This window comes from Sinohyriopsis cumingii, chromosome 12, assembly GCF_028554795.1.
Source record: "Sinohyriopsis cumingii isolate HCF-2022 chromosome 12, ASM2855479v2, whole genome shotgun sequence".
NCBI classification, from domain to species: domain Eukaryota; kingdom Metazoa; phylum Mollusca; class Bivalvia; order Unionida; family Unionidae; genus Sinohyriopsis; species Sinohyriopsis cumingii.
In genome coordinates, this window is record NC_142972.1 from 66,988,772 (window position 1) to 67,007,509 (window position 18,738).

The window sequence follows — 18,738 nt, forward strand, 5'->3', positions numbered from 1 at the left end:
GCCCATCCCAGCAGATGTATATTTAACAATTTAAATTATTTTGATTTATATTTATGTAATCATACGCACGACGTTCATAAATATAATTGTAGATCAGGGAAAGGAAGGGAGGTACACATATTTGTATCAGAAGATTCTTTATTACCAACATGTTCTGTCGGAAGAGCTTGGTCTTACTACGAGGAGTCAGCAGAATAAGCAGCATTCAACCTGATCTGCCGGCGCAGTATGCGATAGTAGATAAGGGTCTATAAGGGTTTATGTTATTTACACATGGAGTCTATGCGTTGTATGTACACTTAAGTTAAGTACCAGACCTATAAACGATGTATCGTCGTATCACTTTGCAGGCGGACAAGAAAAATATATATAACAGTTTTATAACGGTTCAATTATTTGGGGAATGGAAAGTTTAAAAAAAAAATAAAATGCGCAACACTTACAAATTACGTGCCTGGGTTGAGGAACAAACTGCAAAATAAGTACGGCATCAAAATCACTACTGCACAAATGGCCACATACTGTGGATTCCCCTCAGTATAAACAGAGTGAGGATAGTGAGCCTCACCCTTTTTCTACGTAATGGATTTTATTATAAAATCGTGGTATAAAGGATGCCTATGCGACCGGTAATGCTACAAATGAGGGAATACTGGACACCTACTGAGAAAAAGCAAGCGGGTTTGATCCTTGGTCGAACCATACCAATATTATAAAAATGGTCCTAGCAAGCTCCTTTCTTGGAGCTCAGCATTAATAGGTTAGTACTGGTCAGCCTGGTGTCAGGATAACTGTGACTTGATGGGACATGAGGCTATATGTCTGCGGCATCATTTTCAGCTGCCGTTGAATAGTACTTTATTTCCTTCTTTTGTGTATTTGATCTCCATGTCACTTTCCCTAGCTTTTTCCTCGTGTATGCTTTGTTCTTTCTTAATCAATTACATACAAACGTTCAAACACGTTTTCTGTTATTACCGGTTTTTGAAAATATCCCTTAATTTAAAAAATCACTCCCTATTATAGCATACATTTCGTGTGAAAAATCCATAGCTTCTTGCTGTGAAGAGCCTTTTCATTGTCAATCCTAGAATTTACCAGTCCAGTCTTCATTGATTGCGTCTCACAAAATATATATGAAACATTCATCTTCTATGACCTCTACCTCTGTTATTAAAATCTACGAAAATGTTCAATATTTAAAAGGAAATATAATATCTATTTTACCCTGCATGTTACACATTCGTTTCAATGCAAATTCTATTAAATACGTTATAAATTGAAGTTATTGCTCATTAAATCAATAATTTTCATTTAACTGCTTTTTGATTATTTACCTTACAATTCTTTGGCATAAATGGACGTAAGTTCAAAGCGTAAATGGACGATTTTGATCTTAGTCAGTGGTGGATGCCATGTATTGATGTTTTTCTATTTAGAAACATCGTGTGTCTCTGTAAGTATTCTAAAGTACACGACCAGATACCACACAGTATTCTACCTTTACCACGATGATCGTGTGGAAACCTCAAAGCCGGTAATTGGGTCTGCCACTGCGGCGACGGATGGTTTCTCCGTTCAGGTATTCAAACCGAGATTCAGGGTCCAGCCCTACCTGACGACATAATAGGCGAAGAACCAGACGACGGCAAGAGCTGGATATTCGTTATTCGCCATATGATTTGTATTCTTACACACACACACACACACACACACACACACACATAGACACACACATATATATATATATATATATATATATATATATATATATATATATATATATATATATATATATATATATATATATAGACACGCACATATAATTGATTTATTATTATCTAACTGCATGTAACAGATAAGCTCAGCTATTTAACAACGTGCATTTGTTTAACATAGTGTTTTAACATATCCTGAAATTATCATACTTATTATAAAGGGTGGGCTGCTTGAATTCATCTCATTAACACGCAGTAATAATATCAGTACCTGTACGAACCTCTTAAAATTGTCATGCAGCAGCATAGTGGCTTTGCCTTGCACTTCACGTTTTGTACTCGCCCAAAATCACAACACCTTACGATGATTTCACTGTTTGGCTGCAACATTCACCAAAAATAAATAAACGTATACAAGGTTTAAAATATCAAAATGATGCCTTTGCGGACGTTTGTGATAGTTTCGTTGGATGTATGTCTTTCTCCTGGCATGATGATAGTATGTACGTCTTTCTTGTATATACAATGGTATCGGGCATTTCTGCGCACCTAAGGTTTCCGTCTCCAGTATTGAAGCAAAACGCATACCGAATTCGACCGATTGACGAAAATAAAATAAAGCAGTGCTTACCATTTGAAAAGAGTCAATTGTCACCAGAATATTCTGTTCAAAATATTAATTTCGGACACAGGGGATACCACCCCTGTGTTTTCCTGACTCGCAGTATGTCGGCCTATTCTGCGTACAGCTTAGAAAAGATGTAATGTTTATCCATCGGGCTATATAAATTAAATATATTACTTTAGGCTGTTTCTGTCAGCAGTTCAGTCAAGTAATTAGGTCAGGTATATTGTTAGTTTTACAAAATTCAGCATAAAAATAACAATAAATCGCAAGAGATATTAAGCAAACTAAACTGATCTTGTTAAAACATTTAGTAAAGTTCAACATTTTAAAAAAAATATAAGCAATTATGTGGATGAAAAACAACAATGAATAGGATGCAATATGTTTACAACGTCGTGTTGATGGGGAAAAATTACTACAGAATTGAGAAAGACTATACGCCGGAGAATTTCTTGAGAATTTATGTTCTAGTGGCATGTTGACACGTTGGGTAGTAGACGATTTTGTACGTGTGGGACAACTTCTTGCAAAATTGGAAACTTGGATTAAAATGCAGTATTGTTTTAAGGTACATATTTCCGTCTTTTATATAATGTATTTATTTGTATGATTCCAAAAGATGCTTAGTAAATCGGATTTTCTGGGTCTCAGGTTCAATGTCATGGAGTGGGTCTTCACTTTGCCATTTAGAAATCACATTTTCATGTGCATTTGGAGTCTAAATGTGGGATAGTTTTGTACACCTTAAGAATATCACATTTTCATGTGCATTTGGAGTCTAAATGTGGGATAGTTTTGTACACTTTATGAATATCACATTTTCATGTGCATTTGGAGTCTAAATGTGGGATAGTTTTGTACACCTTATGAATATCACTTTTTTACTTAAACTACTATCGTTCTTTCTTGGTGCAAACTGGATTTTTGATCGACATGGCCGACATGGTGGTAGGTAAAACTTAGGTCAAATATCCTACAAGGTGATGTAATCCTTGCTTGTTACTGTTACGTGGTTGTAAAAGAGGAAACAAATTGATAAATATGATACTTTGTTGACATGAGCATATGATGTTTTGAGGTATCTATCACTTAAGATAAAAACTGTAACGTAGCTTATAAACTTGAAATGATGTTTATTTTGTTGTTTTTCTAAATAAAATGTTAATAATAGAAGAATGGGTTAACAAACATGTACAATTCAAAATAAATCAACGTACTGTATCATGTGTAGTACAAGCAAATCGTGTCAACGTCGACCTATTCCTAGTGTGGCTGCATGCAATGTCAACATAATACTTTAAAAATGGAATCAGTATAGTTATCCTACTAAACATTCCAAAAACATGAGAGATGTTGATATTTATCATGTGACTGGAAAGGATAGTCGTCGCGTCACTGATGTAATCCTTGCTTGTTACTGTTACGTGGTTGTAAAAGAGGAAACAAATTGATAAATATGATACTTTGTTGACATGAGCATATGATGTTTTGAGGTATCTATCACTTAAGATAAAAACTGTAACGTAGCTTATAAACTTGAAATGATGTTTATTTTGTTGTTTTTCTAAATAAAATGTTAATAATAGAAGAATGGGTTAACAAACATGTACAATTCAAAATAAATCAACGTACTGTATCATGTGTAGTACAAGCAAATCGTGTCAACGTCGACCTATTCCTAGTGTGGCTGCATGCAATGTCAACATAATACTTTAAAAATGGAATCAGTATAGTTATCCTACTAAACATTCCAAAAACATGAGAGATGTTGATATTTATCATGTGACTGGAAAGGATAGTGGTCGCGTCACTGACGGATATGTGCGTGTTCGTTTACAGGCTAGCATTTGAGTGGTATGACCTGAAATACTGCCCATACATCCCACCCCACCCATCCTCGTCAAACTTTATTCTAAGGCCGCCTGCTAATAAAGAAAGTTGTCCAATAGGAATTTTGAGCCCCCTCCCCCCCCATTGGGATTGCCTACTAATCCACGCACATGCCTACACCTGGCAGCTGCGACATTTGCTTGCATGGTTGCTATGCGACTTTACAAATCTTGTAAACTATTACATGCAGTGAACTAAAGAAAGCCATTTGCAGAGCAAACGCTACAGGCGTTTGCAGGACATAATATAAAGATTTGCAGATAAGGACATACGTACATCATATAAACATGTCTGTACTTAACATAAGGGTAAGCACAACAGGCAGGGACGTTCGTAAATCATCAAAGGACAAAGGCACATCTTACAAGAAAGTTCGAAATATAAGTACAAAAACACTGCATATAAAGTATTATGTGCATATTATTAATAGACTGTTCGAGTTAAAATAGTCCTGGCTTTCCAACAATACCCATTTCTTACTACAGATTGGTGAACTAAACAAAATGTGTTAACTGAGCAAGGATGACGCACTGTAGTGCGTGAAATGATCTAAATTCATAACTAATGAATGGAGCCTGTACAGGCCGACAAGAGTGATCTACCTTGGTGGGGTATGCAGAAATGTACATATATCATTTTAAATAATATAAAATGGGTAATTCGTTTTGATCAGCCATTTGACACGTACATCAGGTCTGATTTACTACGTGCTGCAGCTAAGGAATGGAAAAGGAATTTAAATCGTTAGCATGTCAGTCATTGACTCCACCAGCTACTTCACTGGTTTAAATTAATGAATAGTGGGTTAAACAAAGCATCGGCGGAGGAGTGCAGCCCCACCCCCAACAAACTGAAATTGAAAACAAAAAACGAAAATTTCGCAGAAAGGGTTTCCTTTACAGTTCGAAAGTGACATTTATGCACTGGGGGTGTTTAAAATGCAGACGTTTCTTTCAGCTTCACCTCCTGTGTTCACATTAGGGGTTCCACTCGAAAGACTTCATGGCTACTTGTTTATTCTCCGCCTAAATAACTCTATAGGTAACTTCTTTACCCTCCCCTGAAAATAACACCTTATACGAGTTTAATTTGAACTCGAATGAACACTGCGTATACAAATAAAAGTTTAACTGCTGCAACATTGGTGGGAACACCCGTTCGTTCTCTAAAAATGCATCATGTTAAATTTCAAGAAGTGTCCTCAAATAAATAAGAAACGCTGTACGTATAAAGTTTTTAATATTCATGAAGCAAACTAATTTCTAAGACAATTTAAGTTCCATTTTCAAATTAAATATTAGCTCTTTGATGGCGCTAACAGAACAAATACTCTGGACATTAAAGATAAAAAATGTTAAATTTGTACTTCCACTTTTAAGCACTACTGCTACCAACAGGCTTACAATATACAGATTCCAATATACTACAGCTTATATATGATATTCAACCTATAGTTACTAAAGGAAAAATGTCTGAGTATAGATACAGTGGACCATTTTAACTCCATGTAAAAGAAGTTGTGATATTACCAGCGTCTTACATTCATGCTTCTTAATGATAACTCCAAATCAGTCATTTTAATACTCATTAACACCAAATGCTAATTTTTCAATATCTTCATAACACCAAATGCTAATTTTTCAATATCTTCATAACACCAAATGCTAATTTTTCAATATCTTCATAACACCAAATGCTAATTTTTCAATATCTTCATAACACCAAATGCTAATTTTTCAATATCTTCATAACACCAAATGCTAATTTTTCAATATCTTCATAACACCAAATGCTAATTTTTCAATATCTTCATAACACCAGATATTAATTTTTCAATACCTTCATAACACCAAATGCTAATTTTTTAATATCTTCATAACATCAAATGCTGATTCTGTAATACTTTCAAAAACACCAAATGCAATTTTTTAAATACCGTCTTCACACCAATTGCCATTTCTTTAATACCATCATAACGCCCAACAGCAATTCTGAAACGGTCTCATAAAGACTAAGTACTAATTATATAATACCGTCATAACACCGAACGTGAATCCTGTAATATGATCATAAACACCAGATACTAGTTCTATAATACCATCAAAACACCCAAGGGCAATTTGGAAATGCAAAAACACCAAATACTAATTCTATAATACAGTGATAACACCAAGCGCGAATTCTGTAATACTGTCATATACACCAAATGTTAATTCTTCACCAGCGGCCATAAGATGGGCCTTAAATCTTCACCAAATTAAGAAAAAAACAAAACGGGTGAGAAACACGATTTATTGCATTAGATACTACTAGCAAGCAGCTAATTTGTTTTCGTCGTTCCGTTCCGAAAGTCCAATTAAACATTCGTACATTGTACTTTTGTATGGGAAATATCACTAAATACAAAACACAGTGTTATAAGAAAGTATTCTTAACTATTTTTGACCAAAGAGAGTTAAGTTAAATTTTATGTATTTTACTTTATCGTACATTTTTGAAGATAAAAGCAATTGTACTGAAAAACGAAGTAACTAAGAATTTACCAAATGTATTTTTGCATGCACATTTAATTTTAACTTTTGTTTTTCTTCATCCAGACCCAAACGATGAGCAAAACAGATCTAATTGTCTTTTTCGTTACTTCATCATATGGTAGCTAACTATGCATCAGAATGATGAAATATCCACATATAATGTGATCTTTCAAGTACGTTCTGAAATTATCGCTTCTTACTAAAGTGTGTTTCCTTCTTCGAGATCAATAACGTGTATACATAGGACACTGACATATACTACTATATTCATTACTTTTATTCAAATTAGCAATTCCTTTAACGTCCCAAAATCATGACCAGAGACGCGCCTTTTCGAATAAAAAAAAATACGACTTTTATTAGTGCTTGTTCATCCAAGTCTCTGCCGTTGCAATAAATGGCCAAAGTCACACGAGACCTTCAAAAGGGTAGATAAAATGAATATCTAATTTTAAACAATGTATCTGGCAATGAAAGCATTGATGGTTTGTGGTAGTTGCAATGTAAGGTATTAAACGGCCGGTAGTTTAACAATCCATACAACCAATCGAAGTTAAAGTCCCTCCTAGATAGATTGAATTTAGTTAGATGTTGAAATAATGACGAAGGAGACTAATTCATGCAAATGCACAATTTATCATTTAATTATTTGCAGCTTGAGTAAGAAAAGTAATTCGGAAATCTTATTTATTTATTATAATATTAGCTAGTGGATAATGGGTGTCTACTAAAGGTAAATCAGAACAAGAACGGAAACTTCCATAGTACAGCTCTTCAAGCAACGTAGTGTTTTTACGAGTTAGTTGACCATATGATAAAACTGCAACGTTGTAAGTGTCTAAGGAATATACGATATTGGAAGGCAAATCACAAAGTTAAGGTGGCAAAAGTGTTCGAAGCAAATAACATTCTATAATTTGTACACAACAATTAGTGCATTAGTTATTGTGTTTCCTTAGTAATTGTAAGACGCTGTGTGTTCCCATATATATATATATATATATATATATATATATATATATATATATATATATATATATATATATATATATATATATATATATATATATATATATATATATAATGTGTGTGTGTGAAAAGTAAAATATTGATATCACAAATCTTACCGGCGTATACCAACATAGGTCAAAGCAGAGGAAATATGATTATAACAATTTCAATCATTTCTTTTGTCGCAATCGGAGACAAATCGTTCACCCTTTTAAAACTGTTAAAATGTCTTTAATTATTAAATCTGCAATCCGTGTTAGTATAGCCAACATACAGAAACCCACAAAAAATGCTTTATACTCCAGGAGGTTTGTACATTTCTCCAAATTGCACGGATCATTTTCTTGTGTATATGCTATAGCTATGATTGGATTGGGGCTTTGTTAAGTTTTCTTTTCTTTGAGATTTCGACTCGTCTTAAGAACACAAGTTTAACTTTCAGTGAATATGCACAAGATCGATCAGTTTTTGTAAAATTTCCCTTTAGCAATTGTATGTTAAAAGACTATGAACAACATTTCTCTAGTCGTGTTTTATTTGCTAGCTACACCTAGCTCACCTACATCGGTAAGCTATATTTGTCCCATAAATTTACGACAGCTTCTGACATTTCATTTTCTATTCTTTATGAATTATAATCAAAATAATTTACATCATTGTTATCGTAGGAAGTTGCGAGTTTGCTTCACAAAATGTATCATATGATATCTGAGTAGTTTTCATAAAAAAATTCAAACAGATGATATTCCTGTGTTAGGTGTTTAGGCTTCATTAAACATTAATACACGAAAGAGTGAGAACAAGCTTTGAAAACTATAATTAATTTATTTCCCTGGAAAAATACTGTCAAAATGGAAATAAATAAGAGCTTACGGTTTTAAGAATCAAATTCCAAAAATAATCTAAGACTAATCCACTAATTAAATATTAGAAGTCCTAATAATGAAATCTTCCAATGAATTCGAGCCCCAACGAAAAATCCAAGATGGAGGGCGATGACCTATGCTGCATCCGGTACAGTGCTGTCGTCTACATTTTCTTTAAGAAAACACAAGAAATAACATTCCGGTGTTGGAAATCCGAATAAAACTTTTAAGAAATGTTTTTGTTCAAGAATTATGTGTGAGCACCAATATTTGCAGAGAAACGATTTAATCTCCTAGAATCCAAATAATCTGAAGAAAAATTAGCATATAGCTCACAAACTGGCTGCAACAGAAGAAAACGACTTGACATCAAGTATTTTAAGCCCAGATTGACTAAATTCTATATTGACATCGGTGTAAAACATGAATACTTACTGCGCAAAACGAATGTCCGTATGAGGGTCAGGTGATGATGTTTACATCACGTACTCTCGACCTGGCTCTGACAAAATCTAATCATTTTACTCAAAGAATAAAATCAAAAAAGGCATTTACTTCACTAATACCTATTTACAAGCTTAGGGTCACGTATCCAATACAGACTGGAAATGACCCTTATTATTTCCACAATAAAAATAAATAAAAAAGAACGTGTTTTTTTTTGGCTGTAACTCATTTTGAAGCAAAGTCGGGAACTAGGTCAGCTTCAAGTGTTTACATATGAACAGTCAAGGTCAAACTATTTCCTGGGGAAAAATATCCAAATCACGTAAACAAGATTATATTATAATAGCATGTTATAGAATAAAAACATTTAAAGCTGACAAACAATAAGATTTAAAAAAATAAACTAAATCAGATGTACCTAACAATTCCCCAATAAAGAAAAAGGATTTATATGATAAAGCATTCTTTTCTTCATATATTAATTATACGTGAGGTTGCAGATAAACATAAGAATCACTCTTAAATTATGCACAATGTACATGAAATAATACATTGTTATACACCAGAAAGTGCATCTGCTATTAAATTATCTTTCCCATTGATGTACATGATGTCATGATTATATTCCTGTCACAACAAACTCTACCTTAATAGTGTTTCATTTTTATTTTTCATCTTGCCGACGAAAGTAAGGGGGTTGTGGTCACTAAACACAATAATCGAGGAAGGAGCTGAGCTAATGTAAACTTCAAAATGTTATAATGCCAATATCAAAGCCAAACACTCCTTATCGATTGTTGAATAATAATAAAGTTTTTGGTGCTTATTTATTTTCTGAGAAAAATAGCACACTGGATAATCAATATCATTTTCATCTTTTTGAATCAAAATTGCTCCAACCCCAACATCATTTCCATTAACAGACAGTTTAAATGATTGGTTAAAATTTGGAGCTGTAAGAACTAGTGCGCTTTTAAGTATGGCTTGAAATTGTCAAAAGTCCCCTGACATGCTTCTTTCCAAAGGAACATATTTTTCTTACTCAACAAAATTATCAGGGGTTCAGCAATTATAGAAGAATTGGAACAAAATGTCCGATAGTATCCAGTCATACCTAAAAATCAGTTGCTTTTTATTTATAGGCATATGGAACTCAGAGATAGCAATGACCTTAGCATCTATAGGTTGAACTTGTCCATGTCCCACAATATGAACTAGAAAAGTTACACTAGCACGGCAGAACTCACTATTAAATAAGTAATCGTCAAACTTGCATCTGTAAGTCTTTCAAGAATTTCCGAATTGTTGCTAGATGTTCTTTCCATGTGTCGTTGTAGATGATGCCATTATCGATGTAAGCATCACAATTGTCTAGACCAGCGGAGATCATATTCATGAGACGTTGGAATATACTTGGCGACCCTTCATCCCAAACGGCATTACATTATTTTGGTAATGTCCATCTGGATTCACGAATGCCGAAATTTACTTTGTTCCTTCCGTTAGTGGAATTAGCCAAAAACCTTTCAGAAGGTCACATATGGCGACATCCTTGGCATTCCCAATTTTATCAATACAGTCAACGATTCATGGTAATGGGAATGAATCTGTTTTTGTCTTACTATTCACCTTCCTATAATCAGTACACATACGAAATGTTTTATCTTGTTTGGAACACATATGCATGGTGAACTCCATTCACTTTTACTGGGATCTATAAAATCATTCTCCAGCAAATACTGAATTTCCTTTTTCAAGTATTCCTGTTTGAGAGGATTCATCATGTACGGGTGTTATTTCACAGGCTTGGAATTTACAATTTCAACGCCATGAAAAATTGTTTGTTCTTGTAGGAGCATCTGGAAATAAGTGCTCATATTCAAATAATAACTGTTTGAGATCAGTTCTTTCTCGCACTTGCAAATGTGAAAGTTTCTGGTTCCGATTTTTCATAATTTCTAAATTCCGAAGATTTGTCACTCCAATATCATTAGAATCGATGATATTCCTTCACCTAAATCTTCACTGAGTGGGACAGGTACAACTAAATGAATTGCATGTTTAACCTGGCTAGCTCTTTCAATTTACTGGCACTCCTATAATTTATTTAGATCACAGGAGTACTAATATTATAATTTAACTAATTCATTTTCTTCTTAACTTCGTAAGGGCCGTAATATCTAATCCGAGGAAAGGTTTTAAGGCTGAGGAAGATAAACAGAACTCTATCAGCAGACTCAAATGTTCTCTCCATTGTAGTTCTATCAAAGCATAAGTTCACTACTGACTTGAATTGCTGAATGCCAAATTCAAGCATAATAGCCTGGATAGTTCCAGACCTAAAATTTGACCCATGACCCGATTGGACAGATTTGGGAAGGTCAAATTGAGTAAAACACTTTATTAAAGTTTTACTATTCCTCAAAGGAATTGCCTCTGGAAATCTTGTTGACGCACACATAATGCTCAGCGTGTATTCGTTACCTGACTTGGTCTTAGGTGATGCACCAACACAATCTACGATAATTCTATTAAGCGGTTCGTTGTATTACAAGATCTACAATTTTTACCAATATCACTTTTTTTTTTGCCAAGAGAAATGAGTTCAGTTTCAACGAAATATCAGATAGGAACTTCGATGGCTTCAGTTTCACTAATGGCCTTTTGAAACAAACAGGAGATCTCAGGAGTTTCTACCTGTTCGACGACATGTGATTGTCGTTTGTCACCCTGATTAAAATAAAGAGAATAAATAGTTAAAAGAGGATCACTGTGATCACTACCCTTTGATTGGTCCAATCAAGGAGTGAATGTGTCCTCATCAAAAGCCTAACCAATACATGTGTCAGCAAAAGAAATACTTTCCTTATCAACATCATTCTCAAGAGCTTTCTTTGCCACTAGCTCTGGTAACTGCACAAGCTGGAAATCAATCAGGGAATTCTTTTCCAGTTGGATCGACTTTCTTATCCAAGCAAGGCTTGTCAGTTGCAGGTGGATTAACCACAATCTGGTCTCCAGCTAGGTCGTTGCCTAATCATGAATGAATGCCCTCGACGAGTAAAACACTGTTCCGACTGTCACGGGTCATGAGACTAAGTCTGATGACAAATTTACACAAAGGGAAGGAACATTAACAAAGTCACATTATACTCCTTGAATACGAACACTCTCATTAGAAGAAGACCTCTCAGAAAAAGGCAAAGTACCTGACCATAAAAGACTCTGAGAAGCTCCCGAGTCCCTTAAAACTGTAATAGGGATAGGATTGGCCGAATCACCTATGAGTGATATAGAACTCTTCTATATGAATGGTTCATAATTCTCCATAATAAAATCAGAGTCTGGTTTATTAGACCCAGCGAATTCGTCGGCTGCTTTGATCTGAAATAGTGATTTGATAATGTTTATTGTTGCTTTTTATGTACTTCTTTGAAGGTATAGAAACATATAAGCAAAGGTAAAACAATGTCTTTCTTACAAAATGCAAAATGTAATATTCGTTTAATATAACAGTCGCTACAAGCTATATTCTCAGATTACTTCCTGTTACAGTTTTGATGAATATCAGCTTCCATTTGTTTTCGTTTCATTGAATACCAGCAATTAATGTTTTCATAGCTACTATCTATATTCTTTTATCTTCTACTGTACTGGACCCATTTCAGCACAAAGTGTAGATCGATTAATGTACACACTCGTAGTCCAGCTACAATAGCAGAAGAGATTTGGACCTTACACACACACACACACACACACACATATATATATATATATATATATATATATATATATATATATATATATATATATATATATATATATATATATATATATATAAACAAAATAAATCGTAAACCGTTTCGTATAATTCATTGAAACTTGGTAAAATAGTTAAGCATGCCACCAGAAAAAATATGACTTGTGTCTACAGCTAATGGCATATTCCAGGAATAACTGTGTCAAAGAATACATACAACTAATGCTATTAGCTTTGCTTATTCGGTTCTCTTCACCTTTTATCGACATGCAATACGAAATAAGAAGCGAAACAGTTTCTGTACTGGTGAAAACGAGCATGTTATCGGCCTAACGATGAAGTTGCTTTTATTTGAAAACCAATAACATACGACTGCACTGAAAGAGTAGAATACATGAGTATTCATGCCTACTGAACCTCGTAAATTGCCGAAATTGGTATCTCCAGCTGCATCTTTTGCTGGTTTTAATTGCAAAACAAAGTTTATTTTATATGCATTTCAATTTATGAAATAGAACTCACCTTTGTTTCGTCAGAGTAGGATCCTGTTCGAAATATGGTCCATTTGAAACTACTGTTTTCATTCAGTTTCCGAAGAAAGTTATCTTCTATATCCTTTACAACTTTTTCAGCCTTAGAAATCTCCACTTTGTGGATTTTGTTTCCAGCTTGAAGTCTATCCAGTTCAGCTTTATGATCCTCGCTATATCTTGTATCTAGTAAAGAAGGCACGTTAATTGATATGGGTGTATGCAATGCATTTCGTGACATTAAATAGCCATTAGTTGTAGGATCGTTTTGGTGACTATATTGTCCTTCTGCATGTTCCTCTTCGACAGCGGAAGATGAATGTTCCACAGAGTCTCGCAGTTCTAAAATATTTAATTTTTGCTTGGACGATTTCAACTGACATTTTTTTGTGCTGCGCCTGATCAATGGACTCGGAATGCATGTCGTTTTTATCCATGGAAGTCGCGCCAGATGGGTAACTTGGATTTTTCTTACAAGAACGTACGTGCTTTTGCACCTGTTTGAATCCTTCCCCACAATATGGACAACTAGTTAACGCTTTACCTTGGTCTATGGATGGTGCGCATTCCATATGCTTCCTTTCATGGGTTAGTTCCAAATCCTGCAATTCTAGTCTTTTGGACCCAATACGCCCGTCCTTAGCCCGAATTTTGTTTTCTCTTTCTTCCTCTGTCTCACAGGGTTTGGTCAGGCTACCTACAGAAGGCACCTTTGTCTTTTCATTTTCTTGGATGTCCAAATTTTGTGCTCCTCTTTGTGCCATTTGACCTATTTTCAGGTCATCTGCACCCATTTTTTCATTTCTAATTTTACATTTTGTATGGTTAGCTAAACATTTGAAAGACCTTCCACAGTCTGGGCACGTTTCAGTTCCCTTTATCTCGCTTTGCTTCGTTATAGGTTTTAGTGTGCTGCCAGAACTTTCTTCAAAAGAACATCTTGGAGATGGAGACGGTTTTCTATCCTTTGTCTCCCTGTTATTACCTTTGCATTGTGAACTATGTGTTTGCAAAGTAATACATGATTTCCCACATCCTGTGCTTAGCTTAGGCGTTGTTTCCTTCGTGATTGCCCCATCTGGGTCTTGCCTGTCATCTAGCCCTGCTTCGTTTCCCAGTATTTTCTTGCATTTATGCCTAGAGAGTTGTTTGAATTCTTTCTTGCAATAAGGGCAAGTCTGTAGGCCCTTTTCTTTTGTATTGCTTCCCATTATTTCTTGATATATTAAGCCAGGAATGACCCTTTTTTCCACAAACAGCTAAAACATCAAACTATCAGATAATTATTAAGATTCAAGACGGAATTTCACCATAAGGATGAACAATGCCAAAAGTCGCTGTCAGGTTAATCTTAATATCGTCTCAGAGGTTTGAAATGTCATAAATTTCAGTTTGTGTTTACATTGCAAACTTTTGAGAAAAAATGTCATAGGAAATGTACACATTTATCATCACGAGACAAACAACAAAGGCAATATTTCAATATTTAAATGAATAATAATAATAATGATAATCAAACCTTTAGTAAAAACTTTTAAATGTACTCAAAGATGACGTAAGAATGCAAGATATCCTTCTTTAATGGACTATTTCTAACGACACAATTAGACACAGCTTACACATAAAAATATATGTTTATTTTGTTGGTTTCGATACCATTTCAGTCTTGTGTTTAGCACGATAATATGATGTAAAATTTGACACTTTATATTGCTTTGTCCTAAGGATATCATGTAAATCCAGATTATCTTCCTTAACGAAAGCAAGACTTTTTAGTAAAGTTTGATGGTCATGCATTTTGATTGTGATCTGAAATTCTCGACTCTTCAATCAGATGTAAAAACAGTATATTAAGAGTTAACACAGTAACTCCTGGTTTATAATAAAACTCTGTGTATCTTATTGTCTTTGAAAACAAAGTTTATGTATTCATCAAAGTTTATGCATTCATCAAAGTTTATGTATTCATCAAAGTTGAAGAAATCCACAATTTTTCCTCAACGTTAAAACATTGTTTGATGACAGTGGGCAATTATATCTTTAAGCTTAAGGTTTCCCGGCATATCAGAACATTGATGCTGTTGAGTATGTTCTAGCAGTGCAAAGATACAAATTATCAATATCACATTTATCAAAATAAACCCATCCAGAAAAAGATAACATTTAGTACTACAGTACAAAATATAGTGTGATTTCTTTCAAAGGTATATTAGAACAGAATATATGGCTCAACATTTTACAACCCTTACAATATAGAATTAAAATTTATCTTATAAACCAAATCCCACTTCCGACTCCAAGTATTTCTCTGGTGGTACATCATCAAGTACCTTATTAATTTATTTACTTCACATTTGTAAAAGACTACAGGCTAACAGAATGGAAGATGTTACTAAATAGAAGAAAGTGTTGCACTGTCTGTGGATACTGGCAAGGTATGAATGCCAATTCTGCATTGAAGAATTCGACATATAATGAAATCTTTTCACTGATAAATGCATGATGTATGTTCATATAAACATTTCACGTTGCCGCTCATAGACAAATAGTATAGTACTTGAGAGTTATGGCCACTTGAGTAGTAATAACCTTTATCTATTAGCTCGTCACTTTAAGATAAAAAAAGTAAGAGAAAGATATTGCAACACTATATTGAAGCAATTTTATAAAACCTGTACAAGTTTAGCCACTGGTTTTTAATATCTTCTTGGAACAATTCCTATTGCCATCCCCAACATTCCTTGACTACTTAAGACACCAGGTTTCAAAACTGTAGGACTCTTGGACATCATGCATATTCTGGGTCACTTAAAATGTTATCTTCATAATAGTCCGTATTTTCTTACCACTTGGTCTTGTACTCCTAACCTCTAACCTTCGTCCTCAGCTACCGACCTAAATTTATTTAATACCGACAAGGCCACGGGTCCAAAATAACTGGCCGCTAAACGTTTTAACTCAACGTTTCAATAGACGTCCAGTCTTTGATGTTTAGATTAGTATTTTGTACATCAGCAGGACATCCACACACGTAAAATATAGAAGAAAGTGCCAGAGATTTTCTCCCAGAACTAGGAATGTATGAATCCTATTTCAAATGAGGTTATTTAAACTAGTTATATTTAAAAGAATCATATAAATTTGGATTTAGGGAAACTAAATCATATTACACCACTCTCTTGTCCTGCAGTCTAGGTTTTTGCACAAGTTGATAAAGGAGCATCAAATGTAATTAACGAGATAAAATGATATTGCACACAGAATAACTAATTTAGATAAAATCACATAACGTGTTCCACATTTAACGTTTAAAATTGGACAGTAAGGACTCAGTGAACATAATGATTGAGGGGATTAATGGAACAGATATAAAGCATGGTGGGTTATACTATTTTGGCAAAATCAATTACAATGGAGAGAATGGACTGTGCGATCAGGATATGCAATATCTTATTTCCATCCTCATTGAAATAAACATGTCATTTGCATCATGTCAATCATTGCAAGACATTTCACAATTTACTCTTTTTAAATGGAGTTAATGATAGCATATTAATTGATTAATTTTTTAAGATAAGAAAGACTATATTACATTTGCAAAGAAGAAAATAAATAAAGCATGAATTAGCATAATGGCATTATTAGCTAAACAATAAATAATACTTCTGGGTAACGTAAATCGCCGTCTTATTAAGATACCGCTGTTATCAGCCAATGATATCGAATTTTATATGACTAGGTCCAGACATATAACGTCAATAGCTGAAACATTAGTGACGATTGGTCTGTTTTCTTTGAACAGTTGTTTTAACCCTAGACCTAATGGTAAATTCGTTTTTGTTTAATTCAGTTTCTTTAATTTGCGGGGGATTGGGGGGTTTGCAACTATTTCTGTTCTTGTACTGTCATATAGTTTTTATGCAGCATTTAATTTGTTATATGTGTACCTAGATTTTCAGCAATATTGATTTATTTCATTGTTGGATCTTGTTGTCGAGTGAATCATGGTATGCTGTTATTGAGAATATTTTTTTTTTAAATTTACATTCATAAAAAGCACCCATATATCTTCTTAATTATCTTTCTACCTGACCAGTATGTAATCAAGGAAAATATTTTTCTAGATTGAGATTATTACATGCCATGCTTCTGTAGGTTTTCAGAGTCTTAGCAAGAGATGAATACTCGTTGTGGAAAGACACTGATATTAATCATTGCCGCTACATACATTGTGAATATCACACACTGAGTGGTGAGGAGTATGCAAATGAATTTCCAAAGCTGCTATTGCACTAGACAGATCTTATGGATGATATCAGCGTGTCTCAAGATTTCTATATTAAGACATTAGCTTTGCTACTGTGGTGTGAAATAAAACATTTTTGTTTGACCACCTTAACGTACTTGAAGTATCACTACGACTGAACTGTCATGAAAAACGATCCGAAGAAGTCCTCGTAGATTTATAGCAGAACCATGTCGCACAAGCATACCACCGAGTGATGTCCTTTATGGGGAGTGATCATAACTTTGATAGGGAAGGTGATTTCTCAGTAACAATATATATATTTAATTACTCGATTTAACCTTTTTTCTCGACAATCTGGATTTGTTCAGACTGTCCGTCATAGATATGCATTTCCGATCCCGCTTTGGTGCACTACCGGCCGGTGGATCGCCGAGATATTATTGGACAAAACAATACTCCTCGAGGGAACGAATGAAGATCGTAAGGGTTGCAATCTTGGATCAATAGTGACCTGTGATTAAACAAAAAAAAAACAAGTGCGTACGTGTATACCAACGTGTCATACACAAACGCGTGGGAAGGTCACTGTCACAAAACCAACGTTGAAATTTGAGATACGCCGCGCGACCACATACAGGGGTACCCTTGTGACTGTTCCACTAGGCTATGTCTGGCAGCCGGACAAAAAAGCTGCCGTTCACGGTGTCACAACAGAACTAAATCAATGTGGCCAGACGAGGGGTCACAAAAAGGTGTCCGCGGCATAGGTTGTTGAGATGTCCAATCATGGGTCATATTCTCGGTAATTGGGGGTCTGATCACCGACATTGACGTCACCCAACGACATGGTTTCAATGATTGCATAATTGTCAGAAGAAAGAATACGACAATTATAAAGGGTTATTTAGCCGGTTATGTAGAGTTTACACTGCTGACGCCGGGATCGAAACGATGCAGAAAGATATCCATAAATATCTATAAACTAAACAAATGGATCGTCATGATACCCGGAGCTAATGTTGTCCTAACTCACGGAGTAAATTTGGCACGAGGAGGAAGAGCAGAGAGTACTACCTCCAGTGCCAATTTCTTTCTAGCATTTCTT

General features: G+C 34.6%; 3 protein-coding genes across 4 annotated transcripts in view; 1 reads left to right on the forward strand and 2 right to left on the reverse strand.

The window, feature by feature from the left end:
• Positions 1 to 18,738, reverse strand: part of LOC149786629 (uncharacterized) — a 52,667-nt gene that overhangs the window by 28,624 nt on the left and 5,305 nt on the right. The gene's annotated exons all lie outside the window — the stretch shown is intronic.
• The window catches only part of LOC149786630 (semaphorin-5A-like), a 72,263-nt gene that overhangs the window by 2,427 nt on the left and 51,098 nt on the right, over positions 1 to 18,738 (forward strand). The window lies entirely within an intron of this gene.
• On the reverse strand, positions 7,866 to 14,217 carry LOC149786631 (uncharacterized). The gene is made up of 2 exons (XM_089978240.1): positions 13,377 to 14,217; positions 7,866 to 12,478 (listed from the first exon to the last, which is right to left on the reverse strand). Exons 1-2 carry the CDS (start codon positions 13,623 to 13,625, stop codon positions 12,398 to 12,400), a joined length of 330 nt encoding a protein of 109 aa, XP_089834366.1. The 5' UTR covers positions 13,626 to 14,217; the 3' UTR covers positions 7,866 to 12,397.

Bases quoted from the DNA above. Each gene is read 5' to 3' on its own strand.
- LOC149786631 (XM_089978240.1), bottom strand. From the start codon at position 13,625: ATGTCACGAAATGCATTGCATACACCCATATCAATTAACGTGCCTTCT. The intron at 12,479-13,376 runs GTGAGTTCTATT...TCACTATTTCAG, and splicing joins CCTACTCTGACGAAACAAAG to ATCAAAGCAGCCGACGAATT.